At 53.2% G+C, this 27,765-nt stretch overlaps 12 protein-coding genes across 12 annotated transcripts; 6 read left to right on the forward strand and 6 right to left on the reverse strand.

The window, feature by feature from the left end:
- Positions 1–1,365: 1,365 nt before the first annotated feature.
- On the reverse strand, positions 1,366–1,985 carry TVP18 (Golgi apparatus membrane protein tvp18; the record flags this gene model as incomplete). The annotated part of the gene is made up of 4 exons (XM_051430774.1): positions 1,366–1,666; positions 1,720–1,812; positions 1,879–1,894; positions 1,949–1,985. 4 exons carry the CDS (start codon positions 1,983–1,985, stop codon positions 1,366–1,368), a joined length of 447 nt encoding a protein of 148 aa, XP_051296261.1.
- A 637-nt stretch (positions 1,986–2,622) lies between these two features.
- J4E90_001185 (uncharacterized protein) lies at positions 2,623–3,483 on the forward strand (the record flags this gene model as incomplete). The annotated part of the gene is made up of 3 exons (XM_051430775.1): positions 2,623–2,679; positions 2,769–3,082; positions 3,138–3,483. 3 exons carry the CDS (start codon positions 2,623–2,625, stop codon positions 3,481–3,483), a joined length of 717 nt encoding a protein of 238 aa, XP_051296262.1.
- A 253-nt stretch (positions 3,484–3,736) lies between these two features.
- J4E90_001186 (uncharacterized protein) lies at positions 3,737–4,346 on the reverse strand (the record flags this gene model as incomplete). The annotated part of the gene is made up of 2 exons (XM_051430776.1): positions 3,737–3,803; positions 3,856–4,346. The coding sequence occupies 2 exons, from the start codon at positions 4,344–4,346 to the stop codon at positions 3,737–3,739; spliced, it is 558 nt and encodes a 185-aa protein (XP_051296263.1).
- Positions 4,347–4,943: 597 nt separating this feature from the next.
- J4E90_001187 (uncharacterized protein) lies at positions 4,944–6,887 on the forward strand (the record flags this gene model as incomplete). Its single annotated transcript, XM_051430777.1, has 3 exons — positions 4,944–5,153; positions 5,207–5,779; positions 5,829–6,887. 3 exons carry the CDS (start codon positions 4,944–4,946, stop codon positions 6,885–6,887), a joined length of 1,842 nt encoding a protein of 613 aa, XP_051296264.1.
- Positions 6,888–7,172: 285 nt separating this feature from the next.
- Positions 7,173–8,085, reverse strand: J4E90_001188 (uncharacterized protein; the record flags this gene model as incomplete). The annotated part of the gene is made up of 2 exons (XM_051430778.1): positions 7,173–7,385; positions 7,441–8,085. The coding sequence occupies 2 exons, from the start codon at positions 8,083–8,085 to the stop codon at positions 7,173–7,175; spliced, it is 858 nt and encodes a 285-aa protein (XP_051296265.1).
- A 1,560-nt stretch (positions 8,086–9,645) lies between these two features.
- Positions 9,646–10,844, forward strand: SFH5 (Non-classical phosphatidylinositol transfer protein (PITP); the record flags this gene model as incomplete). The annotated part of the gene is made up of 2 exons (XM_051430779.1): positions 9,646–10,349; positions 10,412–10,844. 2 exons carry the CDS (start codon positions 9,646–9,648, stop codon positions 10,842–10,844), a joined length of 1,137 nt encoding a protein of 378 aa, XP_051296266.1.
- Positions 10,845–11,097: 253 nt separating this feature from the next.
- On the reverse strand, positions 11,098–12,741 carry J4E90_001190 (uncharacterized protein; the record flags this gene model as incomplete). Its single annotated transcript, XM_051430780.1, has 2 exons — positions 11,098–12,373; positions 12,425–12,741. 2 exons carry the CDS (start codon positions 12,739–12,741, stop codon positions 11,098–11,100), a joined length of 1,593 nt encoding a protein of 530 aa, XP_051296267.1.
- A 497-nt stretch (positions 12,742–13,238) lies between these two features.
- J4E90_001191 (uncharacterized protein) lies at positions 13,239–15,266 on the reverse strand (the record flags this gene model as incomplete). Its single annotated transcript, XM_051430781.1, has 1 exon — positions 13,239–15,266. The coding sequence occupies one exon, from the start codon at positions 15,264–15,266 to the stop codon at positions 13,239–13,241; it is 2,028 nt and encodes a 675-aa protein (XP_051296268.1).
- Positions 15,267–17,366: 2,100 nt separating this feature from the next.
- Positions 17,367–19,219, reverse strand: J4E90_001192 (uncharacterized protein; the record flags this gene model as incomplete). Its single annotated transcript, XM_051430782.1, has 5 exons — positions 17,367–18,050; positions 18,104–18,537; positions 18,590–18,643; positions 18,691–19,056; positions 19,126–19,219. The coding sequence occupies 5 exons, from the start codon at positions 19,217–19,219 to the stop codon at positions 17,367–17,369; spliced, it is 1,632 nt and encodes a 543-aa protein (XP_051296269.1).
- A 1,798-nt stretch (positions 19,220–21,017) lies between these two features.
- J4E90_001193 (uncharacterized protein) lies at positions 21,018–22,525 on the forward strand (the record flags this gene model as incomplete). Its single annotated transcript, XM_051430783.1, has 2 exons — positions 21,018–22,067; positions 22,118–22,525. 2 exons carry the CDS (start codon positions 21,018–21,020, stop codon positions 22,523–22,525), a joined length of 1,458 nt encoding a protein of 485 aa, XP_051296270.1.
- A 1,153-nt stretch (positions 22,526–23,678) lies between these two features.
- On the forward strand, positions 23,679–25,523 carry J4E90_001194 (uncharacterized protein; the record flags this gene model as incomplete). The annotated part of the gene is made up of 4 exons (XM_051430784.1): positions 23,679–23,921; positions 23,970–24,005; positions 24,067–24,391; positions 24,442–25,523. 4 exons carry the CDS (start codon positions 23,679–23,681, stop codon positions 25,521–25,523), a joined length of 1,686 nt encoding a protein of 561 aa, XP_051296271.1.
- Positions 25,524–26,543: 1,020 nt separating this feature from the next.
- Positions 26,544–27,334, forward strand: J4E90_001195 (uncharacterized protein; the record flags this gene model as incomplete). The annotated part of the gene is made up of 3 exons (XM_051430785.1): positions 26,544–26,547; positions 26,603–26,851; positions 26,904–27,334. The coding sequence occupies 3 exons, from the start codon at positions 26,544–26,546 to the stop codon at positions 27,332–27,334; spliced, it is 684 nt and encodes a 227-aa protein (XP_051296272.1).
- Positions 27,335–27,765: the final 431 nt, after the last annotated feature.

Consider the following 27,765-nt stretch of genomic DNA (forward strand, 5'->3'; position numbering starts at 1 on the left):
TCGGCCATTGAATGATGGAGATGTGCAGCGTGAGCGAGCTGAGAAAAGTGCTCAGGTATGGCTCGGGCTGTTTCCTGCACGTCAGGCCAATAAGCGCGGCTGCGACTTGAGAGCCCAATGATGCTGTACAAAGCGGATGTGCTGTACTGACCTCGGAATCCGCAATTGAAGTGGAGACTAGAAGTGAGGCTGGCAAGAGGGGCAGATAGCTTGGTCGGATACAGCCAAAATGGCGCAAATGAATCGGTCCTGGAGCTGGGACGGGGCACTTATGTAGCAGAGAGCTCCAGGGCCTGCGACCCGCATTATGGCGTATGGGCCTGCACGCGGCCATCATCGTCACCCCCACAACCTGCATAGGTACCTACCACACGTTGGTTGACTGATTTCTTCCATGGTCCAGTCGCTGTTGCCACACATGCAATTGTTGTAGTGGAGATGTCCGACACGTCCACGTCAACCTCGCTGTTGACAAATGCATTGAATCCATGTCCCACATGCTCGCTGACGCTATCCTAGATTGGGGACTATGCGACCGCATCAACGTGTTTCGCAGCCTGGGACGTCCAACATTGATCAAGACTCGCACAAGTCACATTGCAAAGCTCAGCACATGACATGTGCATTGTTTGACTTGCATCCATCAGCTGCGCTTGGTGTGGCAGGGTGGCAGGATCTTCAACGCCTCGCAAGCTCCGGCACGTTAGCGTTCCCCGCGCCGAATAAGTGTCGTTCCTGGCGAGATTCTGGCAGCCAGTTATCGTCATCCTAAAAGCGAGCAGATGCCAGGCCAAGTTTGGCGTTTCCGCTGTCGTGGTCTGACACTGCTTGTGCTTGTCGCGGCTTTTCTAGCAACGATAGAATCAAATTCGAATGGTTGCTGAGCAGCCAAGTGCTGCACCCTACAGAATGTACGCTTGAGAGAATGGCACCCATAGCTTCTAGAACATCGTCATAGGGACTCATGTGGGTCCTGCGCTCGTCTCTATCGATCAATCTCTGTGTAGAATTACGTAGATGTCCCCACACAGCAAGATGACATCGTACACGACAAATGCACAATTGTCACGGGCACGCGATGAGTACAGAGAAAGCATGTCGCATTTAACCGCCTAGCAGTTTGGCCAAGCGCTTCCATATCCAAGAGGCTCTCTTACAAAACATGGCCCCAGAACGCCCAGCTGCTGAATGATGCTACAAAGAAGTCAAATCATCTCCTCTAATCGCTTTCCAATCGGCTAAGCTCATCATCTCCGTCCTTGTGATATCAATCGGCTCCTCCGTCGGCCCTTCTTTCTATACGCGTGTCGTTCGTTCGGAATCGTCGCACATGGCTGTTGCTCGTTGCCTAGTTCTGCCTCCACTTTATATGATCATCTGTGCGACTCCCTGTCCACCGAGCGTCTTGCTGCCCTGGAATTGCTGGCCTTTGAAACCGGCAAGCGCATAGAAGACGGCTGCGAGCAGAAGGAAGACGGCCGCGACGATCAGACTTGTAGCCCGGGCAGCGATGCTGGCCCATTGTATGGCGCTCATCGCCGCGTAGATGGCCGCGCGCATGTAGTTGGAGCTGAATTTGCGAATAAAGGTATCGAACTTGGGTGAAGTCGGGCAGATGCGGAGGAGCAGCGGTATTTCGATGAAGATAATGATGAAGGAGCACACTCTGCGAACTGATCAGCCATATTCCCAGCGAAGATATGGGCGCGGAGAACGTACAAGCACACGATACTAAACGCGATGACCCAGTTGGCGTTGAAGATGTTGGCGATGCCCAGCGCAAAGCAGAGGACTATACACAGTACTCCGGTCCTGCCGAAGAGTTAGTATGACATGCTGCGAGCCGTGGGCATGTGCATAGCAGCTGGCGTGACTGACCATTGTCCGTAGATACCTGCAAAGATGCCATGTCAGCAACAAGTTACAGGTCCAGCAGCGGGTGTCTTACTGAAATTCCTCGACTTGAATTCTTCTGCGAGCGTCATCTTCGCGGTGTGATTGACTGCTGTGTGCTTCTAGCTCTTCGAGGTTATGCGCAAAATGGTGGTTTGGCGATGTGTAGATTGCGGTTCCGGTAGCTTTGTTGCTGGCGCGGGCTGAGTGAAGCTCTGGCACAAAGTATCAGGCGAGGTTTGATATCCTTTGTTGGAATGCCGTGCGCCGCGTTGGTGTACGTTGCGCTGCGTAATGTGATTGTGGCTGTGCAGTGAATCGGATTGGGTCGAGTGAATGTTGGTCGGTGCCTGGCGTTGCGATGGCAATGGCTGCGTTGCGTGCTTCTTGGTAGCTCAGCCCTCGGTCGGATCGCGGCTTCCACGTCTACGTAAACTACGCGCTAGTGCTTGCCGAAACCGTCTTGGGCCGGCACTCTGCGCCTGAGAACTCGGACCTGCACCTTCAGTTTCAGAACATTGTGTATGGCCGCGACTGCCTCACCTTGGAATGACTGGAACTTGGAAAGCGAAGGAACCATGGACGCCTCTCGTGCTTGCGTCTGCCGCGCTCGGGCTGGCGCTTTACTACCTACATGCCCAGCAAACAGCCACTTTGACAACTGCGGACCCTGCGCAGGTGAATACAGAACCGTGCCAAGACGACGAAGCGATTCACGTACCAGACGCCATGGATCCGAAGGAGAGAGCGTATCATGAAGGCTTCATGCGAGAGGCTATTGCCATGGTGAGCCACGTCCTTCACTTTGTACATATTCGGCTATCTGCTGAATTTACTCCATGTTTGATCCCTCTGCTGACTCATCATCACTGCAGGCTGAACTTGCACTCAAGAGCGATGAGACCCCCGTCGGCTGTGTCTTCGTCAGGGACGGCGAGGTGATTGGACGAGGCATGAACGAGACAAATCGGACCCTGAACGGTACCCGCCACGCCGAGTTCGTCGCCATCGCTGGCATCTTGTCAAAGCACCCCATCAGCATCCTCAACGAGACAGACCTCTATGTCACCGTTGAGCCGTGCGTTATGTGTGCGTCCATGCTGCGCCAGTACGGCATTCGAGCCGTCTACTTCGGATGCTGGAACGAGCGTTTTGGCGGCACCGGAGGTGTTCTGAACATTCACTCTGAGTACGCATCCTTCTTTCCTCACAAATACGTGCATCGCAAGTACTGACTTCAACAGTGCTAGCGTCGACAAGCCCTATCCAGTCACCGGCGGCATCTTCCGAGAGGAAGCAATCATGTTGCTCCGGAAATTTTACGTCCAAGAGAACGAAAAGGCCCCCGAGCCCAAACAGAAGAAGACGAGGGAGCTGAAGACAGAGATCCTGCCAATGGACGTTCACCAGCCCAAGTCGACCCCATCACCTGCTATTCGTGCTCCGGCTAATGCGACCTCGACCGGATCCATCCCGACACTGTCTTCTTTGAGCGCATCCGCCGCCGCTGCAGCTGTTGCGGTCCCCAAGACTGTGTTTCCCACGCCCGGCCAGGCTCGACCCAGCTCTGCCAGCACAGCTCTTGCTTGAAGCACTTACGATGAATGCATACTTATACCCAACCATAGACGCTAGGATGAAGGAGTGAAACCGAATGTATAATACCTCATGACTTTTTACCTCAATAAAAATTTGTTGTTCACAGAGACACGTAACTGATTTGAGATGGCTGAGAGTACAATACCTGCATCGTGATTTCGAAAGGAAGTAGAAACGGCAATAGATGGTCGGTACTGAGTTTGGTATTGAAACGGGATCAGGGAGGCTTTTATCCACCTGTATCTTATTTCTCTCCTCCACCACCTGCAACCAACTGCACTACCATGAAGAGAGCAATGGCCCACCAGTATCTGTAAAATAATCAGCATAACCTCTAGTAACGAACATTGTCCCCCTACGTACTTTTGCAAGAAGGTCTTCTCCGGCTCTTTTCCGTCGAGCTTCCCCTCCGCATTGAGCACGATGGGCTTGTTCAAGACCGGCTTCGGCCCAACATTCCTCTTCTTTATCTCCACCTCCACTTCATCTTCGCTGCCTTTCGCGCTTGTTCCGAATCCAATATGGAAAGGCTCCCCCTTCTCATCAACGTGAATGATGAACTTCTTGTGGTATTGGTCGGAGAAACTGGCCGCTGACGTGACAATGCCTCGCCATGAGCCAGATTTAGGGTCGGTGAGACCAACGCGAAGAAGGTGATCAGAGGCGTAGGAGCCTGTGGGTGGTGTGAAGGAGGCTAAAGTGCCAACGGGTTGGTCTGCGTCGTATTCGATCTGCGCAAGCGGAATCGGCGAGGGGATGACGGCGCTGTCCCCTGAGGCTGGAACGGAGGAGACGTAAAGCGTGACCGACGATGCGACCGCAAATGGCAGCAGTAGAAGTCTTGACAGTAGCATCTTGGCGCGATGGTGCGGTCTGTTGCTATCTGTACCAATGCAATGGTGTTGGTAACGGGAGCTGGCTAGCCGCCCGAGAGCAACGGCGAATTGTATCACCGATGGACATTCACTCAAGCGAGCCGTGTTTCCACAACCCCTCCTCCTCAAACCATATCTCCTGAGACTTACGGTAAAATAATCCTGCACCTCCGCTTGATCCGGAATCGCACCGATAGCCATGATCAGCCGTGATCCAAGACCTCAACTTGCTTTGCGTGGCGTTGCCTGACCAGCCAACACTGGCCCAACAGCATCCGGTATGCCTGAAAAGGTGGATCCGGTGCTCACGATGCCCACATTTCTCAGTCTGATCTGTGAGCAGATCGACGCTCAGGCTCGAGACGACCCTGACGACTGGTAGCCCGATTGCACAAAGGCTGGGGTTGCTGCCCCACCCCCACCATACTAGAGCTCCCCAGAGCTCTTATGAGCTCATCCCGCATTGACAGCTGTATTGTAACTCAACATTATTTCTCGCGTCCTCGGGCTTTCAATTAGCTTTTCTTCAATTCAAAATACCACACTTCTCTCACCTTCCCATACTCATACGCAGCAATGTCGATTCCTTTCCGCCAGACCCAGCGTAAGCAGTCGCGTCAACTGTCAACAGATCCCCGCAATGAGCTCCACCCTCAAGTCGACCACTACATCGGTATCGATGTTGGTACCGGTAGTGCTAGAGCCTGTATCATGAACGATCAGGGAGACATTGTCGGACTGGCCTCAGAGAACATTGGCTTATGGCAACCACAGACTGGCTACTATGTACTTAACCCGCAACAGGCAAATTGCGAGACCCAAAACTAAAGCGAACCCAGGAACAATCCACAACAGACATCTGGCGATGCATCTGCTCCTCAGTCCGCCGAGCCATGGATCAGCACAACATCGACTCGAGCACTATCCGTGGTATCGGTTTCGATGCGACCTGCTCGCTTGCGGTATTCAGAGACGACACAGATGAGCCTGTCGCCGTCACTGGACCGAACTTTGACAACAAGGACGGCAACGACCGCAACGTCATTCTGTGGCTCGACCACCGACCTGTCGAGGAAACAAACAAGATCAACGCTACCAAGCACAACCTGCTTCGCTACGTCGGAGGCAAGATGTCCATCGAGATGGAGATTCCCAAGGTATTGTGGCTGAAGAACAACATGCCGAAGGAGCTATTCGATCGGTGCAAGTTCTACGATCTGACCGATGCTCTCACACATCTGGCTACCGGCAGTGAGAGCAGAAGCTACTGCAGTGTGGTCTGCAAGCAGGGCTTTGTACCTGTTGGAGTCGATGGTAGTGTCAAAGGATGGCAGGAAGACTTCCTCAAGGAGATTGGCCTCGAAGATCTATGCGAAGACAACTTCAAGCGCATGGGAGGCGTTGACAATGTGGTTTGTCCTTCGCTACTATTCTTGACGGTCCCGGCTAACAAGCACACAGAACGGACGCTACCTCACTGCGGGCGAGCTCGTCGGCACACTTAGCGAGAAGGCGGCACAGGAGATGGGCCTGCAACCCGGTATTGCAGTCGGAAGTGGAGTCATCGACGCCTACGCTGGCTGGATCGGTACCGTTGGCGCCAAAGTCAAGCTCGATGGGGATACTCTTGACATGGACCAGCCTAAGAACGATGTTTCGCAAGCCTTCACGCGTCTCGCAGCCGTAGCTGGGACATCGACCTGCCACCTTGCCATGTCACGCGAGCCCGTCTTCGTCGACGGTGTCTGGGGCCCATACAGAGACGTCCTACTACCAGACTACTGGATGGCAGAAGGAGGGCAAAGTGCGACAGGTGAACTACTCAAGCATGTTATTGAGACACACCCAGCCTTCAACGAAGCCGTGTCTGTCGCCGAAACGTACAACACCAACATCTACGACTACCTCAACGAACATCTCCGCGAGATGGCAGACGCGGAGAAAGCCCCACACATCGCCTGGCTTGGACGTCACTTCTTCTTCTATGGTGACCTCTTCGGCAACCGCTCCCCTATCGCCGACCCCAACATGAAGGGATCTGTCATCGGTCTGAGCTCCGACAAGAGCCTAGACGGCCTGGCACTATACTACTACGCGACCATGGAGTTCATTGCCCTTCAGACACACCAGATTGTTTCTGCGATGAACGCCTCTGGCCACGTCATCTCTTCCATCTTCATGTCCGGTTCGCAGTGCCAGAATAGTCTGCTGATGCAGCTCATGGCCACTGCGTGCGACATGCCGGTCCTGATTCCACGATACGTACACGCAGCTGTAGTGCATGGCGCGGCTATGTTGGGTGCAAAGGCGGCCAGTACTGACAAGGACGGAAACAGCGAGCCGCTCTGGGATATCATGGACAGACTGAGCAAGCCCGGTAAGACTGTGAAGCCACTGGCTGATAAGACGGTCAAGAAGCTGTTGGACGCCAAATACAAGGTATTCTTGGAGCAGTGTGAGGGCCAGCAGAGGTACAGGAAGGAGGTTGATGCCGCCATTGAAGGGTGGGCTAGCAAGTAAATATCACAAGTGGTAGTAGTCAAGGACACGACGATGAAAGGGATGATATCCATCATTAATTAGAAATTTATTCTGGCCACAAGACACTTGCCGAGGGGATCGTTGGTGCATGTTGTGTGTATAACCCAACTCCCCGCTTATGCCATCGGATATGGAAACTGCATGACTGCTCCGAGTGTTGTAGGTCTTGAAACCCGGCTGCATGCAGTCTGCTCGTTGCTATCGTCTGTAAAAGGGTATATCGTACAGGGGAAATTGAAGAAGATGTGTGCCGGCCGTCGAGCTCTAGTATCGTCGGCGGGGTCCACGTGGTGGTTCTCTGCGACTAGCGTCGTTAAAGCCGTATCGTCCATCTTGGAAGCTACCAGCGCGTGCGCCCGCACCGGTGTCGATGTCCATGTCATCCATGGACTGCGTAAGGCGGGCAGGCGGTGCTCGTGCGACGTGGGTGCTCGCGGGAACATCCTTCATGTAGACGTAGAGGAGTCTGCCATCAGCCTGTTGATGGAGTTAGTTTTAGTCCAGCAAAGAAGAAGCTCGCCGGAACACTGACCTTCTGGTTGTTGAACGTCGCGATAACATTCTCGGCGCCCTCCCTGCTCACAAACTGCAGCTCGACCATGACCGTCGGGCTGGAAGATAAGAGCCTGCAGCCCAACGTCTCTCCTCCAATCGGGGTCATGACGGCCTCGATATCAGCGGCCGTTGTTCCAGGTGCAAAGTTGCTAGCAATGACGGTACACGGACCGCCCGTCGCGGCACCTCGAATGCTAATGCCCGGTGCAGCGTCATTGCTGCGTGTAGCCGCAGCGCGACCAAGGACGGGAGCAAATTTGGTGTACGCTTTGCTGTTGCGCTCGACCTGCGATGCTGACGCCGTCCGAGCGAGGTTGTTCCTGTTGTTGGCGGCACCGCGGGGGTTGTTCAACTTGTGCAGATCGTGTTGCCATTTCCCGTCGACGTTGCCGGCTGGTTTCGCGCTCGCTGATCGCTTCTGGACGCCAGCGCCACCGTTTATCCGACTGAGCAGCGATGGCTTTTCAGATTCAACTCGCGCCCGGCCGCCGGCGCCTGGTGCATTCGCTTTCCGGCCTCGGCTGCCAGCTCCGAGGAACTGTTGCGCGAGGGCTTCGTTCTTCTTCTTCTCGCGGGTCTGCTTGACGAAACTCTCGAAAGACGCGGTGGTTGAGGCGACCATGTTGAGCGACGGTGGAAATGGAGAGTAGTGGTGGTGGTCTGGTATGGAGTGGAAGCGCGTAAGTGTCGGCCTAAGGACAACCAGCGAGCGCGTCTACGAGAACCTTGACCCGCTTGGATCAAAGCTCGGGCCACGACCCGCCCGGCGAAACGAAACACCGCCGCGAAAAGTTCCCGTACAAAACTTGAGCCTGCAGCTTCTCTCTCTCACTCCAACAACGCGCCCAACTTTTGGTAAGTCAACACACCCGCTCTTTCTTTGTTTCCTGTTGCTATCATGATGAACACTTGTGTCGCCCCTATCATACATTCTATGGTGATCCGACCACTCAAGCCAAACGAGAATACTGATCTTTCGCAACATCTACCAATCTGTTACTAGTAGTTTTTTCAGGACATCAGCTAACAAATTATAAAGGTCCCATTGTTCTCAGTCACAGTATGACTTCGCGATCATGATGCGCCATTAGATGCGCTGTCGCCGACGTGCGGCCCGCAGCTCCACGAAGCCTTCCGTCCATCGCATAGCCTCTCCGTCCGTTGGTTACAAGCAATAGCAGACCTCGATATGATGTGGTCGAGACGGCAAGGCTTCGTGGGCTGCGATAGCGTTTGAAAGGTTAGACCACACCCCCGTACCCCAAGCACCCATCCTTAGATGATGAGCAACAAATGTATTATCAAATACCGACCACTTCGTGGGGAATAAACTAGTTCGATTACCTGAATATCTTTCCACCCTCGAGCCTTTGTCAAAACGTCTTCTCGTGGAACCGTTACTGACATCGCTCTAGGTATGCACTAGATTGAAAGTTCACTTGATACAGCTACCAGCTCTCATTGAAAAGGTACATAACCCATTCTCTCTTCTTTCCTTTTGCAATGATGAACACCAATTCATGCTAACTCAGACGGGGTTCGCCTCACTGATTGAAAAAACATTCGAGACTTTTCATCTTTCGGCTGATTGCTCTCTCACCTGCATCTTTATTCAGAATCATAGTCTACGTTCTGTGCTAACTGTCAATCGCAGATCACTCAATGTCGATACGATCTATATCAACTGCGCTCCTCTTCCGACCAAGCAAGTGACATCAACGCGAGATGGATGGAATCGAGCGATTGTTCAGTGACATGACTGGAGACTAGCTTGTTCGGTCGATAGATGTTCGTCGACACGTATATAGCTACATAGGTCCATCACTTTCAACAAATACGAGAGACTCACTATTGCAAATCTTCCATGTGATCATGCGAACGGTACGCTGACGTGAGGTCCCTGCATGCTGTCCATGTATTGAGATTGTGGAATGAAACATGCTAGCAGACAATCTACACAACTGCAGTAATGCTGCATCAACTCATCTGGTTATTTTGTCGTCGTCTGGACTGCAAAAGGAAATTATGCGGTCTCTTCCTTGTCCAAGCTGATACCAGGACTGGGGACGCGCAGCGGTTCCGGAGTTTGGGGAACGATCTCGAATGATCTCCGGACACTTGAAACAATTCCCCAACCCAACGTTGACAGCTCAGCTAACACGCACTCGCAACGCACATCAAGATGGCAGCGAAGCCCGAAGACGTAAGCACAGCACCCACGGAAGGCGCCGGTCTCTTCAGTGGAGCAGGCCCGGAGAAGCAGCCCGAGCCTAATCCTGTAGCCGACTCTGCCGACAAGAAGGACGATGGAGATGCCGTCGACAGCGCAACCGCAGCGGTAGCGGATCTTTCGGTCGACGAGAAGAAAGAGGAAGCAAAGCCGACGGAAGTCACACCTGAAGCTACTGCCCCAGCTCCTGCAGCCGCTCCCGAACCCGCATCCAGCGACGCCAAACCCGAACCCAGCACCGTAACACCCACCCAAGGCCCCATCTGGCCCGAGACCGCACCCGACCACCCACTCACGAAGTTCTACGACGCCTTCGAGGCTCTCACCGCCGAAGCTCAACACAATGAAGTCTACGGCATCGAGCTGAGCAAGTCGAAGCCCTTCCACACCAAGCTCATACTACAAAAGTTCCTCCGGGCCAACCAGAATGATTTGGACAAAGCCAAGTCACAGCTGCTCGACACGCTGAAGTGGAGGAAGGAGTTTGATCCAATCAAGGCAGCAGGAGAGACATTCCCGAAGAACAAGTTCGATGGATTAGGCTACGTGCTCGAGATTGAAGGTGTACCCGAGAGCCCCAACAAGAAGGATATCGTTACCTTCAACATCTACGGAGCTGTCAAGGATAACAAGGCTACTTTTGGCGATCTGGATGGGTATGCTTCCCCCATTCCAAACATAATAAAATAAACAAGACCATGCTAACAGAACCCCACAGCTTCCTCCGCTGGCGCGTAGGCCTCATGGAAAAGTCCGTGCAAGCGCTCAACCTGCCCGCCGCCACAACACCCATCCCCAACTTCGGCGAAGGCCCCGACCCATACCAAGGGTTTCAAATCCACGACTACCTCCAAGTCTCCTTCCTCCGCCGTGACCCCCTCGTCAAGACTGCGACCAACAAGACTATCGAGATACTAGGACGCCACTACCCTGAGACGCTGAGCAGGAAGTTCTTTGTCAATGTACCTGTGGTCATGGGCTGGCTGTTCAATGCGATGAAGTTGGTTGTGGCCAAGGAGACGAGCAAGAAGTTTGTTGTGTTGAGCTACGGTAATCAGCTTGCTGCTGAGCTGGGCAAGGGTGTTCCGAAGAGCTATGGTGGTGAGAGGGGGGAGTTGGCTGAGTGCGCTGAGGGTATGAAGATGGAGTAATGATACAAGCTGCATGAACTGGTGGTATGGAGAGGGGAAGATGGTAATGGTAATGGCAGGAGACTGAGCGTGCTTGTTTGACTTAGGCCTTGTTATACCCCACTCAAAACTGTTCAATCCTTTCGAGAGCAACGGAGTCAAGAATAAATGTTTTCATACTGAAGTTGAATACTGCATATGTACTTGTGACTTCGAAACGCATTGTCATCATGCTCAGTGAGCAAAAGCTGTATGCGTAAACAGCTGGATATCATTACTCTTCTTTGCCTTCATCTTCTCTCGGCACCACCGCTCTGTCAACCCAGCCCTCACCCCTCAACACACCCAAGCCCTTCCTCGCAACGCCACTATTGACCGATCTGGGCGATACCTCGTACAGAGCATTAACCGTCGCCAAACTGACCACAAAAAGCAGCACATCCCCGTTCTTGAAACCCTTCCACCACCCCCTCTTCACACCCACCTTCCACAAGGAATCGATCGACATCCTCGCCGTATACAAGAAATTGCTCCTTCCGCCTTTCCTCTCCAAGAAGGCCCAGAGTCCGCCTATGAAACCACCCAGGAACCAGCGTTGTGTTGACAAGAAAGCCCGGGGAAGTATGTTCTGGAAGAGACAGATGGAGCCCCAGCTCGTTCCTATGGCACCAGAAAGGAAGAGCGACATGCGCAGTATGCGCTTGGCCAGACTGTTCAACGAGGCAATGGGAGCGGAGAGGAAGGCTTTGTATTTCGTGATGCTCATGGCTGTGAAGAAGAGCGTGAAGAAGCGGGCGATTTTGGGGAAGGCTTGGATCCAGTATTGAACGTAGGTGCGTAGACATGACGGGTCTTGCGGGTGGAGTAAGGCGCATGACAAGGACTTGATGGCTGGATGCGCGGGAGACGTTATCGGAGAGATGGATGCCAACCGCTTTGGCAGCGTTTCAGCGTTGGGGAAGAGGATGGGCGATACGAAGGGTGGCCAGCGCTGTCGCGAGATCTCTGCCAGGTTGTCCACTATGTCAAATGTGCCTGGCCAGTGTGCTGTACTGGGATAGTCTTCGGGGCGCTTCTGTATATACTCTGGCGAGTTCTTCAAGATATGATCTCCGAATCCAGAGGGGAAGCAGTCGCGGTCGAAGACAAAAGCGTGCAGTAGCTGTCCGCAAGCGACTGGCATGATCATCCAGGAGCCGAACCAACTGGGCCTGTTCTTCATGTACCCCAGCTCCTCCAGGTAGTTGTAGCCAAATTCCAGGGCCCTTGTCATGATGTAGATGGCGATTGTGACGCGCAGCTGATCCCCTGGGTACACGGCGAGGAAGAAGCCTGCTAAGCTGGATCCAATAGCCGGTGCCAGCTTCGACGTCAAGGAACGTGCTATGCGTGGATTCCGCCGCCGGAACGACTTGCCTTCATGGCTGAGTAGGCTCTCGCGGATGCGCACGAAGATGCGCCGGAGGAGGCGGTGGAAAAGGAGTATGAGGGCGAGGGAGCTGCTGAGGCGGACGTTGGGTGACTTGAAGACTGAGGTTCTGGGCTGGTTCCTAAGGGATTGTTAATGCGCATCGATTAAACGCGACCAGACGTATGCCCACCTATTCGCTGTCCCCCGCGACAGAAGCCTGGTCTTGACGACTTCCCATGCCTTAAGTCCCGAGAAGGTCACGATGCCTAACCGCAGTGCCGCGCGGAAGGCGGCTACATTGTAGTCATCCGGGCCCTTGACAATAGCGTCGTATCGTTTCGGGGTTATTGTGCGCTTCTTGACAACCGGAGCGCGCGAAAGGAGGTACTGGTGCAGCAGCTGGTACTCCTTGGCCGAGATGGTGTAGCGGAGCGCATTGCGCAGTATCGGGTCGATTGGTTGCGATTTAGCGGGGCCCGGCGTGGGCTGCGATGCGCCAGACGACATGGTGCGCGTCTGCGATTGTATTCGGGCTCATAGTTTGAGGGGCTGTTGTTATTGTCATTAGACGGCACACGCGGAGTCTTGGGGAAGCTAGCATTGATGACGATCCCTGAAGGTTGCGCACAGGAGCCGCTCTTGACGGACCTCGGCAGTTTGGCCATGTACCCCAATCTTCTCACATGCCAACGACATTCCCTAGTCTGGGGCTACCTTAGCCCAAAGAGCTATCCCATGGTCCACAAATGGGTGTCTACTAACACTTGGTTTGTACGCGCATCTCTCACCACACGTTGCGCAAACCAAGATCACGAGAGAGCGGGTATGAGTTGTAAATCACATATGTATACTTGTCTATATACTCTATGGTTCCAAGGAAAACCCATGTATTACACCATCGCTTCTTCAGATGCGGACTGTGTATCATGTTTCGCACCAACCGCTAAATACAAACAGCGAAGACATAGAAAAGGAAAGCTGCACTACATTAAAATGTATAGCGTCTACAATGCGAATAAGGCAAGAACCGCACCGAACAGAGCACCCTTGGGCACAACGTTGAACGGCGAGGCAGCGCCGGTGAACTCGGCTGGCGAAGAGGGGCGGACGGCACCAGTACCCGTGGCAGTGCCCATCGGGACAGTGGCGGTTCCCATGGTAGAGGGAATGGGGTAAGGCGCACCACCTGCAGGTGTGGTGGCAGCTGGGGTCTGAGGAGGCTCAGCAGTGCCGGGAACAAGAGCAACGGGCTCAGTTGGGTTGGCGCCAGCAGAGGCGGGCTGAGTGGTGAAGTGAACTTGAGGGACAGTGAGGGTAGTTGTGCCGAATGTGATGGTAGTGCAAGGTGTCTCTTCAGCAGGGGTCTCGCCAGCAGCAGTGGTAGTGCCAACGACCTCAGTCATGGTGACAGAAGAAACAGCGGTAGTGATGGCAGGAGTCTCGCCGGCAGCAGTGGTGGTGCTAGCAGCGGGAGTCTCATCAGGGTGACCAGGGCCGTACGCGCTCGAAGCAGGGGCAGAGGGGCCGGCAGAGCTCTCACCACCAGCAGGGGGAGCGGGAGGAGCAGAAGGAGCAGCAGGGGTAGGGTTCAAAGGGATGTACGAAGGGCAGTCTCCGACAATGGAAGGGTTCTCGGGGACATGCTGGGCACAGATACCGATGAAGTATTGCAGACCCTTGCTAATCTCGTCGTCGCTACCGCAGCGGGCAGAGATGCAGTCAATGACGTTCTTGGTAAACTCAGGCTTGAGGCAGTAGCAGCTGGAGTCGGTGTTGTCCTTGCAGTCTGGGGCCGAGATCTGGAGCCACGAGTTCATGCACTTGGGAACCGAGTCGGTGATGTCGACGGGAGGGTAGCTGGGGCTGGAAGGCTGAGGAGCGGCTGAGCTGGTAGCTGGGACAGCAGATGTGACGACAGCAGACGAAACAACGGCGGAGGAGACAATAGCGGAAGAGGCTACAACAGTGGATGACTGCTCGCAAGACTCTCCGTATCCGCAGCCAGCAGCAGCAGAGCTCTCAGATGTGGGTGGCACAACAACAGTGGAAGACTCCGGTTGGGGGGTAGCGGTGCTGATGGAAGGAACCGACGCAGGGTAGCTGGTGATCTCCACGGCGGAGGAAGCTGGAGGAGTGTAGGCGGGCATGGAGCTGTTGGTGTAGGGAGCAGCTGAAGAGGCAGGAGTCTCGGCGGGTGGGCATCCCTCTCCACCGTACTGTCCACACTCGTTCGCAGAAGTGGCGGGAGTCTCGACAGCGGATGAAGAAGCAGGAGTCTCAACAGCAGATGAGACGACGGTAGTCTCGATGGTAGAGTAAGCCGTAGTCTCAACAGCGGAAGAAACAGCGCTGGAGGCTGGGGCAGTCGACGACTCGATGGCGATGGTGGAAGACTGAACCTCGCTTGAGGCGGGGACCTCAGGTGGAGGGGGCGGCGAAGGAGGCGAAGGAGGAGTGTATGGTTTCTCAGCGTCACAGTCGAAGCCGATGTTGTGGAAACCGATCTCGCAAGACTCCTTGTCACCCTTGTAGTGAGATCCAAGGTAGACCTCGACGGACTTTGCACCACCACACTGGGTGTTCTGCAGTGTTGATCCACCAGCCGAGCAGCTGCTGTGTTGCTTGCAGATGGATCCGTCTCCCATCTTGTAGTGGAGCTCGAGCTCAGCGTCGAACTCAGCCGAGACGTCCATGTAAGTAATGGAGAAACCGCGCTGGGCACAGCCAAATGCAGCGGGCTTGTTCTTCTGGATGGTGTTCTTGATGCACTTGTTTCCAAAGGTTCGCTTGCTCAGAGAGTCCCGCTTGCCGAAGGAGTTTGAGCATTTCCAGCCCCCAGAGAAGTCGAAGTCTCCATAGTTGCCAACATCCTGGCCATCGATGAGATCGGCCCAGTTGAAGCCGCCCTTCTGCTTATCGTCACAGACGTTGTTACTGTAGTCGGGAGTGCCGAAGTTGTCGAAGAAGTTCCAGGTGGCCGCGGCTTGTTGAGCGGCGAGGCCAGTGACCAAGAGAGCGTAGGTAGACTTCATGGTGATATATGAACGTCGAAATCGAATTTAGGTAGTAAAGCGAATATCAATGTATGTTGTAGTTGGACCTTAACGAATGACGGTCTAACAAGAGAACAAAGTCAAAAAGAGTGCGACTATGTTCGTCTTGGGAAGCGAAAGTAGCAGCAAATGCAATGCTGTGATTAGAAAACAAAGCGTGTGTAGATGCACTGAGGAGGAGGACGAAGGGTCAAGATATACTTCTACCACCAGCGCTCGTTCGAAACAAGCCGTCTCGAAACATTTCTAAAGGATTGGTCCACCGAGGGCCTCCGACTCGCATGCTCAGCCACGATCAGAACGAGTCGCCCAAGGAGGTTCCATGTCGGTCGTTGTCGCGCGCTCTGCAGGCCCACTCGGCAGTAGGGTCGTCGGTTACAAGATGACCTGGCTAAAGATGGTGGATCCCAGTCAGATGGCTTTGGCGTGAGCACATCGTAAGCGAACAGGGGCGCTTTCCGAAACGCCCTAAATAGCCCACCGGAGTAGACTATCATGCAGGTACGAGCCAATGGCGTCGGCTGTGTGTATTTTGGCAAGCCAAGAGCGTCAAGTATATTGTGCGACAGGCCAACGACTGGTCGGGGCCCAGTATCAGTCTTACGGATAGAATTGCAGAGCCGCAGGCTGTCGACAGGTCATCGCAACCCAGCTCTGTTGCTTTTCTGTTCATCGTCAGTAGGGATATTTCGAGTTCACTAATGCGCCACATATGGGCGTCTGGAGGGTTCCATTCTTGCCCACCTCCTGCATCTTCTCCACTCCGTTCATTCTCCTGCATCCGTCCAGAGCCGTATCGCCTAGCCGAGTCGATCTCCGTTGCCTGTATTTCCTTTTTGGGCGGAGCCGCCGACCAACTGTAGCCATGACGCTGTCGTTCTGAAGAATATGCACGAGCGTGTTTCATGGGTGTTCCGCCATCGCTGCGGCCAACAAGCGTCAGGAACAACAAGCTTCGAGTGACATACATCCTAGGCCCATCGGAAGGTCGTGTCTCAAAGGCTTGGTTGCTTTATTGGAAGGAGCGTGGCATGAACGAGAGCTTTGAAGTGCCGTGGGAAAGCCATCGGCTCGTCGTGTTAACACCTCAGGTACTTCTGGTCGAGTTGGGCGGGCAAGTGAGCCCATGGATGGAAATGCGCGATTCATCGGCCGCAGACAACTCAACATCCCTCTGCAAATCAATACTGTGCACTATCGAAAAGCTGATCTGACTTCTAAATGGAGGTTGCGGTTGCCTGCCTCTCAGACATTGCGCATCATGCAAGGATAAGACAACAAGCTTTAGAGACATGGCGCACGGGTACCTTGCAGCGTGTGGAACAGGGCAAAAAGATGTCGTGAACGGCCGGGAGTGGCGGTGTCAGCTCGGAACACAGGCGCAGACGATTGCTTCGTGAGCGCGGGAATGACGGCACCAGGGCACCTCGTGTTCGCGACTCGCGATGGGCCGTGCTACGAGGTGTCACGACACGAGTACACAAGCGAACTCGGCTATGTGATGAACTTGGGTTTATCGAAGGCTTTCAGAGTATCATGAAGTAGCACAGAAGATGGCAACAACCCTCCATCCTTCAGCTAAAGAGCTGTTTTGATTACATCTCACTACCTCGGGGTATTGTCGGGTTGCCCTTTCGGAGAGCCCTGACACATTGCTATTCTCGTACTCCCCGTGTCCATGGCATCCCAGCCGTTTCAAGAATTCATCCGTGATGGAGGACCTCGCATGAACGACTGACTTTATGCTATGTTCTACCCCAGTGCTCTCAGCTGCACAATCGACAACGGCAGTTACTGTGACTTCGGCCTGTGGAAAATGTGTCGTATTGTCCTTGTTGCCAAACATGCAAATGGTAACAGTGATCTATGCCAATGCAAATACAGTAAACGCCAAGAGACCTATGCTAAACGCCAATGCCTTGTGTTCTGGTATAGTTGCCGTTGTACCCAAGACGCCGAGGAGCAAGCTCGCTTTTTACAAGCGAGTCGATATGGAAAAACGAACAAACCAAAATACCATGCCAACTTCTCGTCTATAATCAATCTGATGCTTATCATGCGCGAGACCTGCTGCACCGATTACTCTTGATCTTCTACTACAATGCGAACCACTTCGCTCCGACGACGCTCCTTGGTCAGATAGTCGCTAGCCACGTTACGCACTCGAGCGTGACACTCATGCGCTGCGCGATTGAGAAAGGGCACCTGAAGAGCTCCGCAAATTGCGACCAGAGCGGAACCCCACCAAGCTAAAGGCGTGAAGTGAAGCTCGAGAGAGAGGCCGTAGAGCAAACCGGCGATGGGACTTGCTACTGTACGGCAGGCAGCGCCGGTAGATGCAGCCAACCCGTTGATTCTTCCAAGATGCGATCTATCGGGCGTAGCTTCTTTGATCATGATCAGAAGTAGGGGGAAGGCGAGAATCGACGTCAAGTTCCGTACGGTCAAGCAAGCGAACAAACCAGGATAGACCAAGTTCTCAGGAAGAAGCTGTAAGAAAGGAACAATAAAGTATGCGATCGGATGTGCCAGTGTGACCATGAGAAGCAGACGCCATACGCCAAAGCAATCCGCCAGTAGAGGGAAGACGAAACCCTGGATCGCGAGCTGGATGATGCCGTTGAGGGAAAGAATAATGCCCACATTCTGGATGGGTATGCCAAGCCCACCTCCCAATGACGAAGGCGAAAGGTCGAGCGCGTTCATGTCATCGTCGGCGCGTTTGTCTTGGAGGAAGATGGGGAGCAAGTGATCGTATGTCATCTAGTATATAATTAGCCGGCTGTTCGTTCGTTGTGATGGACTAGGAGACTTACGGAATGGTACGTGAAGATCCCTAGGGCGACGACGAACATGATGACTGGACGTGTGAAGACCTTCTCGTTCGTCGGAGATTCTACCCAGTCGCCGTTAGAGCGCACCCGCCAGATCTCGTCGTGTTCGACTTCCACGGCGTTGAAGGTGCCGTAAGATTCCGCGGTCAGGTTTGCCGACGCATCGGCCGTCGCGCCTTGAGCTGGCAGAAGAGGTGTCTCTGCGACAGCCGCATCGTATTGTTCGAAGTAGCCTCGTGGCTGCTTGTCCGGGTGAGTCTCCTCTAGAAGGAAGTATGCCATGAAGATGGAGAGCAGAAGCAAGGAAGCGCAGATGATATTTGGAAGTAGGTAAGGGAACTTCGCAAAAAGACCCGTGGGGCTGAAGACAGATGGGAAGTTACGAGCAGGCTCAGCAAAGTATCCGCCAATCGACGCTGTTGTAGTTAGTACAAATAAGCAGGAGTCGATGGATTGATCTTGTCTTACGGCCAATGATAGTACCAATGCTCCAGACGAATGGCATGACCGCGTATGCCTTTGCTGTTTCTAGTTAGCAATGCCCGAAAGAAGTAATTGTGGTCACTTACGTTCATGCTCTGGTCGCTTGACCAACTCTCCAACCATGGTCTGGATGACGCCAATGTTGCCATTGAGTGCGCCGCCGATGATTCGTCCAAGGAGCGCGACCCAAAAGTTTGGAGCTAAGCCAACAAGTAGCAAAGAGGACATTGTCCCAAGACATCCAAGTATGACAACGGGTTTTCTACCTATACGATCGGAGACTGAGCCCCAATACATGCCTGAACATGCCTCGGCGAGCGAGAAGGCAGAGATGAGCAGACCGGCAAAGAACGGTGCGCTCGTTTCGGACCCAACTTGGAAGTTGGTGACGAGTTTCCATGCGTATGGGAGTATCGAAGTAAGGGCAATTGGCTCTGCGACTCGAACCAGCGCTGGAGTGTGCTGTCAGTGCGAGGCTCGGGCGAACAACAACTAGTGTCGGTGGCATGGGAAAACCATACCTAGGAGGCCGAGCTGAGCGGCGGGAAATTTTTCTTGGGTGGCTTCGGAGGCATCTTGAGGGCTTGTTCTTCGGTTCTTGGTAAGAAATGACATTCTGCAACCTGATTTGGTTCTTACGGCTTCGCCAACACGCAGTCGTCGTCTAGCTCGGGGGTGGCGTGCTATGTGAGTAGAGCTTTCTCTGCGTTTGGCCTTGAATGACCCAGTAATAAACAAATTCACGCACGATGGCCGGGAACAAAGGTTGTGCGATGGCGGTGTGTGGTACAAGAAGGCAGAGAGTAGAAGAGGGAAAGTTCTGGCACCTGGGTCGGTGCCACCTGCCGTCCAACCAGCGAGTGCACTAGAACGGGACGATCGGCAGTCCTTGGCGAGTATATTTCTCTGCTTTTCCATCTACACTCATCGGCCTGCTCAACACAAGACCTTCTCACTCGCGGTTGTCCATCTCGATATCTACTTGACTTTCACATACCCGCTGATTTTCCCGCAAAGATGCCGCTGGAGCGACATTGGGGAACCTTGTTGTTCTATTCCCCGGTGAGCCCCACAAGGCGCGGTGGCAATAGTCAAACGCTAAACTGGGAAGCGACTTAGTGTCAATGGCCGTTTCCGCGGCTCATTTGGTTCGGGTGCCATCAACTGATCATCTGTCGAACGTCATGTTTGCTATGACAATCGCTTGCCCATTTTTGAACCGTCTCCCGAAGTCTTGTCTCCAGGTACTCCACGGACCGGGTACCAAGCACAACATGGAAAGTCCAGACACCAAAACCACCTTCAGGCCCATGACGGCCAAGGACGAGCTAATTCTTGCCCTGCATTTGAGCCAATCAAGGCCCGGCCGTACCTTTTTGCAACACCATCAGCTTAGATGTAGTGCTACCGCCTCGATACGCTATCTTCTCGCGATAAGAAGTTTGCATGCAGTCTCCCAAAATCATTGCGCAGCCCTCGGAACTGTACCATCATGCGTTCCGGTGTCAACGCAGATGTGTGCACTTGCGAATGATCGCAGCTATCAGCCACTGAGTTCAACGGACAAGAAGCTCTCATCGCAATTCGTAAGTGTCGTGTTAACATTGATGAGACAGAAGAGAGGCTAGTCGATAGAATTCGCTACAATAACTACACGTTCTGAAAGCATTGAACTCCGTGCAACAGAAAGCATTACGACTGCGTGCTATTGTCGCGTGCCTTGTGCCGCCTCAGCCTTGGAGGGAGCTGCCTAGTCTCTAGCGCCCGCTTTGGTCCCACCTCCCTCCCGCTGACCACGGCATCACCTTGTCGACTGCATCTCTTACACTACTCCGACGAACTCTTTGATGACAGACATCTAGCACGATCAGCTAATACGTCACATCTAGCACCGCTTTTCGGGTGGCTCCAGGACGTTGCCAAGCGGCCAATTCCGGCACGAAGAATTTCTCGAAGACTTTTACGTGATATGTGGAGCTCGCGACGACACGGTCACGTCTCAGCGCAAACTATTACTCACGATGACCCACACTTCTCATCAAAGTTCAGGACCCTTTCTGCACTTGCACTACGCAGCGAGGATGTTTTCTGATGCCTATGCCGCATGTAGCCTCCTTGTGTTCATTCCCCCACAAACTACATTCAGCTATGGCAAGCTTGACAGCGGATCCATTGGAGGTGCGTCATGCTACCCAGAAATCAAGTCAATATGTGCATTAGTCGCCGGGAGGCGATCACCCAGGATCTGCTCGGCCACTAGCACACGTTACGTCTTAGGATGATGACCCAGAGGTCCGATACAGGAGGCGAGGAGATTCAAAAGACCCAGCGTCGCCGCTCCTCGCTGCCAAGCTATATTTCGTTCATTGCATCCTGAGACCCTGTAACACGTTGTTACGGTCAAATCTCAACCATGGGTCTAAAAGCCTTCCTAAAGAAAGAGCCCCAAGCGCCTTCCAACGGCGATGTTGCTTCTCACACGACCGCGTCGGATAAAGACGATATGGAGGCATACGGACACAACACCGACATAACGACCGGATGGACAGGCGACGGTTTTGCCGGAGCGACCGAGTATCCTAATGCTCCGGGAGAGAACTACCGTACACTGGGCCGATGGCGAGCGTGTGTGATCCTGATCACCATCGAAGTCGGAATCGGAATCCTCAGCTTGCCCTCCGCTTTAAAGACGCTCGGTCTGATCCCCGGAATTATCGCGATCCTTGGATTCGGTGGTCTGACGACCTATTGCGGTTACATCCTTCTTCAGTTCTACAGGAAATATCCCATGGTCACGAATCTGGTAGACTGCGCGTTGTACGTTGGAGGCAAGCCATTCGAGTGCTTCCTTGGAATAGCTTTCGTTTTCAACCTCGTTCTTATCTGCGCTTCGGCAAACATTACTTTGTCGGTCGCACTCAACACGCTTTCGCGGCATGCCCTCTGCACGGTGGCTTTCTTAGCTTTCCCTCATATTCTCTGTTGGCTGCTCTGCATCCCACGAAAGCTCTCTTTTGCAGCCGCAGCTAGCTGGGTCTGCACGATTTCCATCGTAGCTGCAGTTCTGATCGTCATGATCGCGCTTGGTGTCGGTGGACCACAAGCTCCGCCAGGTTTCGAGGCCAAGATAGTTCTGGTCGGAAAGCCTAGCTTTGTCGAGGCTGTCAATGCTCTGCTCAATGTTGCCTTTGCTTTCGCGGGGAACCAAAGCTTCATAAGCGTTATGGCCGAGATGCGAGACCCATCCAAGGACTTCGCCCCGGCTCTTTTCATGCAGAAGTCCTTCGAGGTCGTAATTTACATTGTGGTCGCCTGTGTCATCTACGGCCTCGCAGGCGATGCAGTTACATCTCCTGCGCTCGGTTCTGCGCCAGAGTTGACAGCTAAGATTGCCTACGGCATTCTTATCCCTTCCGTGCTGGGAACTGGCCTGATCATCGGTATTACTGCCATCAAGTTTATGGTACGATCTCTTCTCCCGCGAGAAAGAAGACAAAGCTAACGTCAATATAGTACATCACTCTCATGCGTAACATGAAACCCGAGGCTGTTAACGTACACAACGCCTTCACCTGGTCCCTTTGGATCGGCCTCGGTGCCCTCTTCTGGATCGTCTCCTTCGTCATCTCCAACGCGATACCCATATTCTCGTCCATCCTCAACATTTCGTCCGCCATCTTCATCTCGTGGTTCACCTTTGGGCTCACGAGCATTTTCTGGCTACATCTGAATTGGAAGACACAATGGAGTTCACCACGGAAGAAGGCGGTAGCCGCTGTCAACTACGGCATCATGATGGTGACGTTGTTCCTCATGATAGGAGGACTGTACACATCATTGAAGGCGCTTATTGACATCTATAATGATCCCAACAGCACATTGAACGGACCGTTCACTTGCGCGGATAATAGTATATTCTAGATGATATCACGTAGTCGAAACGATAGTCTATCACTTCACGCCCACGTCCTTGCTACACACGATCAACGGCGAGTTCTCCCCAGCCTGATTCCATATGTAATGGAGTTTGATTCGAGAAACCTCTTTGTGATGGACGCCGCTTCGAAAGAAGTACTGGCCACTCGCAGAGCGGAGGCATTTGCGGTTGTAACTCCAGGCCCTGCCCCAGAACGATTAGGCTGGTGGAGCCCTCACCTGTTAGTATGCGTGTGCTGTCCAAAACCACTGATGCCTAGCTCAATCACATCGCCGCATGCATACCTGCCTAGGTCAAGTACCGCGGATGGCAGACCGAATGGAGTTGTCGCGGCGACAAAATTCTCGCAACCCGAAATGAAGAGAAAGGACTAAGACAGTTCTGGTGAGGCCGATTCTGTGTGAATCGCGATGCGCACCACAATTACCAATACTACCGAGTAAGGAACCTTGGCGATAGGACAGAAAGCTGAGTCGGTAGAAGAGCCTCATTGAGCGGATGCCTGTTCCGATGGTAGAATGCCGTAGTGTCTCCGATGGAATTGCCGAAGGCATTTGTAGACCTTTTGTCTTGTGTATGCATAGCAGTACTTACTGCGCATTTAGTACGTGCATCTCCACTCAATGCCATGGGAGTATCTCAACGATCCCGTGTATTGTGTTCCGTGATCAAAGTGGGAAGGAGAGGATTTCTGGGGGCCAAAACACCGGGGTTAGTCTGAGCCCCAGACTCAGAAATGCCGTTGGGGTGTGCCTTTCCTGCACCCCACAGCATCGCCCAGATTGCCACGCTAAGAGGCATCTGGAGGTCTACGGGTAAACATCGGGTCGCATCTGTCCAATAGCAAACCTGATCGTGCGTGCTTCTCCACCTCCCGAGAAAACCAACGAGCGTCACGATGTCATGATCCCCGCAAAACTCCATCCTCGGTTCGGACCATTTTCATTTTTGGCGTTAGATACCGTCATACCCCGGATTCAAGGACGGAGCGGCAGATGTCTAGTCGCGCTGGACGACACGAACTTTATCCCCCGAGACGAGGCTATCGAGCGACAGCGAGCTAAGGCTTGTCACTATAAAGCATGGCTGAGGTTACCGATTGCTTGGGCTTGATCCCATCTGTCATCGCTTGTCAAGATGTTGCGCAACTCTCTAGCGGCCGCGCTGTTCCTCGGCCTAGCAGCTTCCGAAGCTGCTACGCCCACCGCTCAAACGAAGAACGGAACGTATGTCGGCGCACACTCTGCCGAGTATGATCAGGACTTCTTCTTGGGTATTCCGTATGCTCAACCGCCCGTTGGGAGTCTTCGCTTCAGAAACCCTGTCAGCCTCAATGCTACTTGGGATGAGGCAAAGCCGGCGACGCAGTACTCTACTGAGGTACATAATTTTGCCTGACTTATAAGACATGGCTAACAGACCTTGCAGTGCTACGGATATGGGTCTGATCAATGGAACTACCCGGTAAGTTTCGAACAAATCAGATAGCCAGTTTGCATGCACTGACCTGGTTTCCTTATGTTAGATATCGGAAGACTGCCTGTACCTGAACGTTATCCGCCCGGCAGGATGCAGTGCAGAGGACAAGCTTCCAGTCGCATTCTGGATTCATGGAGGCGGTTTCTTCCAAGGAGGAGGTATCGATCAGCGCTACAACATGTCCTTCACCGTGGAGAACGCCCAAAAGATTGGAAAGCCCATCATTGGTGTTACCATCAACTACCGACTATCTGCCTGGGGTTTCCTGAGTGGAAGTGAAGAAGTCAGGGACACTGGCAACCTCAATCTCGGCCTGAGGGATCAACGCCTAGCACTGCAATGGGTACAGGAGAACATTGAAGCTTTTGGAGGTACGTTCTTCTATTGGGACACTTGAAGCCCATGAATTGACAGGAAACAGGTGACCCAGAGAAAGTTACCATATACGGCGAGAGCGCTGGTGGAGCGTCTGTTGGCTTCCACTTGACAGCCTACAGTGGACGTGATGACAAGCTCTTCCGTGGTGCTATCTTGCAGAGTGGTAACCCTGTTAACTTCGGCCGTCTTCCCGACCCAGCAGTAGGATACGCCGACATGTACAACGAGCTCACTCGCCGAACAAACTGTGCAAACACCACCAGCCCACTCGAATGTCTTCGCCAGCTGCCCGCAGAGCAGCTCAACACTGCACTCAACACGACAACTCCGACTTTCAACATCACGAATTTCATGCCTTGTCTGGATGGTGACTTCATCCAGAAGCGCACTTCGCTCCAGCTCAACACAGGCGAGTTCGTTCATGTCCCAATTATTTCGGGTGCCAACTCGGATGAGGGCTCAGCCTTCAGCCCTGCGCCTGTGAACTCCACTGAGGATCTTCGCACCTTCATCATGGCAGACGGAGTTCCTGCTAACCTGACTGAGCAACTACTTGCAGCGTACCCTAACGATCCCTCGGTCAATGTGATTCAAAGCTTGGGTAACCTCACGCTGGGCCCTGAATGGGGACCGGAGTACCGCCGCTCAGCGTCATACTTTGGTGATCAGGTCTTCATCGCCAACCGCAGATTGACCTGCGAGACATGGGCTGCTGCCAACGTTTCTGCATACTGCTACCGTTTCAACGCCATCCCGGCTGGCCTTCCCGCCGCAGTCGGTGTCACGCATTTCCAGGAGGTTTCCTTCGTGTTCCTCAACCTACAGGGTGTCGGCTACCTCCCTGCTGCCGCTCCTCCGTTCGAGAACAAAACGGAGAGCTACCGCGATCTTTCCAGGTTCATGAACAGCAACTGGGTCAGCTTCATCCACGACCTTGATCCCAACGCGTGGAGGGAGACATACGACTACAACGGAACAGAGGCCATGTGGGCTCCGTACGATAACGCCAACCCAATGGACATGGTCTTCGACGCCAATGTCACAAGTTATTTGGAGCCGGACACATACAGGAAAGAGGGTATGGCGCTGATCAACGCCCATAACTACGATGTGTATGGTCGATGAGCAGCCACAAGCTGTAGTATATAGCGACTACCGTACATAACTGCACATAATCACTCCGAATCAAGAAACCATCTAATTATTTCTCATCCCATCTGAATTTGTCTGTCATATGCTCACATAGTATAGCGAGTCATCTTAAAGTGAAAGCCATTTGGTCGCCTACACCGACGCACACGCGTTACTGTGATCTTATACGAAGGACGCGTTAAATGTCTCGCCTGACGCCCTATAAGGAACTAGTACCTTGTCAAGCCTCAGCCTTGGCTACAGAGCTGGAAGTTGATCAACGTAAGCTGACCTGAGACGGATGAAAGTTGCTTCGCCTGCGCCACGGCCCGTTAGGCCTCCCGACTACCCTAAGGCAAACGTGCGAGTTCAGCTCAGCCATCATTTCCATAGGCAGAGACGAAGCCCCAAGCCATAACCCTCCGAAAAGTGGAGCAGGGATGTCTGCGACATACGCCCCGCGTCGCAAGATGGTCCATATTGGGCATACGCGACTCGACATGCGACTCCTGATTTAGAATTGCAAGCAGTGCGTACAGAAACAGGCGATGATGGAGGAGTATGATAATGGCAGTGCAAGCCACCAACTTGATTGTGTGTGCATCTCGAGCAGTACATATATGAGTAGATGGATGTGTCATTCAAGGCATGCTTATCTGAAGTCTTTCTTGAACGCTACAGCTATCTGACACGACAAACCTACTTTTACATTGAATCATAAATACCAAAACGCCAACAATGGGCGACACAGAACTCTGCATTAATATCTCACCTGAGTGTCCAGTCGATGCCACCATCTACGGTTACACACCAAACCTCGCGGCCAACACATTTTTCGCTGGTTTCTTCGGCATCGCCCTCATCGCGCAGCTTTACTTTGGTATTCGCCACAAGACATGGACTTATATGATCGGCGTGGGACTGGGATGTTTGGCAGAATGCCTTGGGTACATTGGCAGGATTATGCTCAATAGAAATCCTTGGGATAATACTGGATTCATTATTCAAATCGTCATGCGTAAGTGGCCTCACCAGCAGGCTTGGGAAGAAACTGTTGCTAACAGTTGAGGCAGTCATCTTTGCGCCTGCCTTCTTGGCTGCTGGTATCTATTTGACACTTAAGCATGTGGTCATCCAGTTTGGCGAGGAATGGAGCAGAGTCCGACCGAATTGGTACACCTATATCTTCATCGCTTGCGACATCTCTTCGTTGGTTATGCAGAGTGCGGGTGGCGCGCTGGCGGCCACGGCAGACCCGGGCGAGAGCATTGGAGACGTTGGGACGGATCTCATGATTGCGGGTATCATCTGGCAGGTTGTTGGTAAGTTTGAACTCGCATGTTTTACCATGTAAATCAGCTGACAACCGAATAGTACTGGTGATATTCGGCCTCCTCGTACTGGAGTATAGTATCCGCACCTACCACCGTCGCGATCAGCTCTCTGCTTCGGCGCTCAGCCTCTGGTCAAACAGACGCTTCCGATTCTTCTGCGGCGCAGTTGTAGTCGCATACACCGCTATATTCGTTCGATGCGTGTATCGCATTCCTGAACTGCTCGGAGGCTGGGGAGGTGAACTCATGCGTAACGAGATTGAGTTTATCATACTAGAGGGCGTGATGATTGCGATTACGGTGGCGGCGCAAACAGTATTCCACCCGGGACTGTGCTTCCCTGCGCTGGGCAATACCATGGGCAAGCAGAAGTATGTCAAGGCCGGTAAATCGGAGTCGGAAATCGAGATGATGACGCCGGGCGAGACGGCATCTAGGAGGGATATATCGTACGAGGCTTCTAGGGCATAGTGTGTGACTGAAAGAGGAGAGACGAGGACCGTTATGTAGTCAACGTCAAGATAGAGTCATGTTAGGATCCGGCGCAAACCATACAGGGAAATATCACATTTCGATAGGAATAGGTGTAGGAGCCAGGGCGACCAGTGATGCAATGCGCTTTCTTACTCGCGCTAGCGTCAAGCTAGGCCAGAACCGCGGCCTCTCACGAATTGATTGTCAACTTGCAGCATGCCATCTACTTGCTCCACAAACATAATCGCGTCATTCTTAGCTGCGTAGCTACAGTCGCGGGACTAGCTAGAGCAGGATGAACCCGCCCAACCCACCGAACGACGAATCTAGCGCTGGCAATGGCGCGCCAACTGCGATCGGCGGCGCAGCCACTATGTCCGCACCTCCGCATCCACATGCAGAACCGCAGTCGGCAGCACCCACTGCAT

Source organism: Alternaria incomplexa, assembly GCF_024043165.1.
Source record: "Alternaria incomplexa strain BMP 0042 chromosome Unknown scaffold_1, whole genome shotgun sequence".
Taxonomy (NCBI): Eukaryota; Fungi; Ascomycota; class Dothideomycetes; order Pleosporales; family Pleosporaceae; genus Alternaria; species Alternaria incomplexa.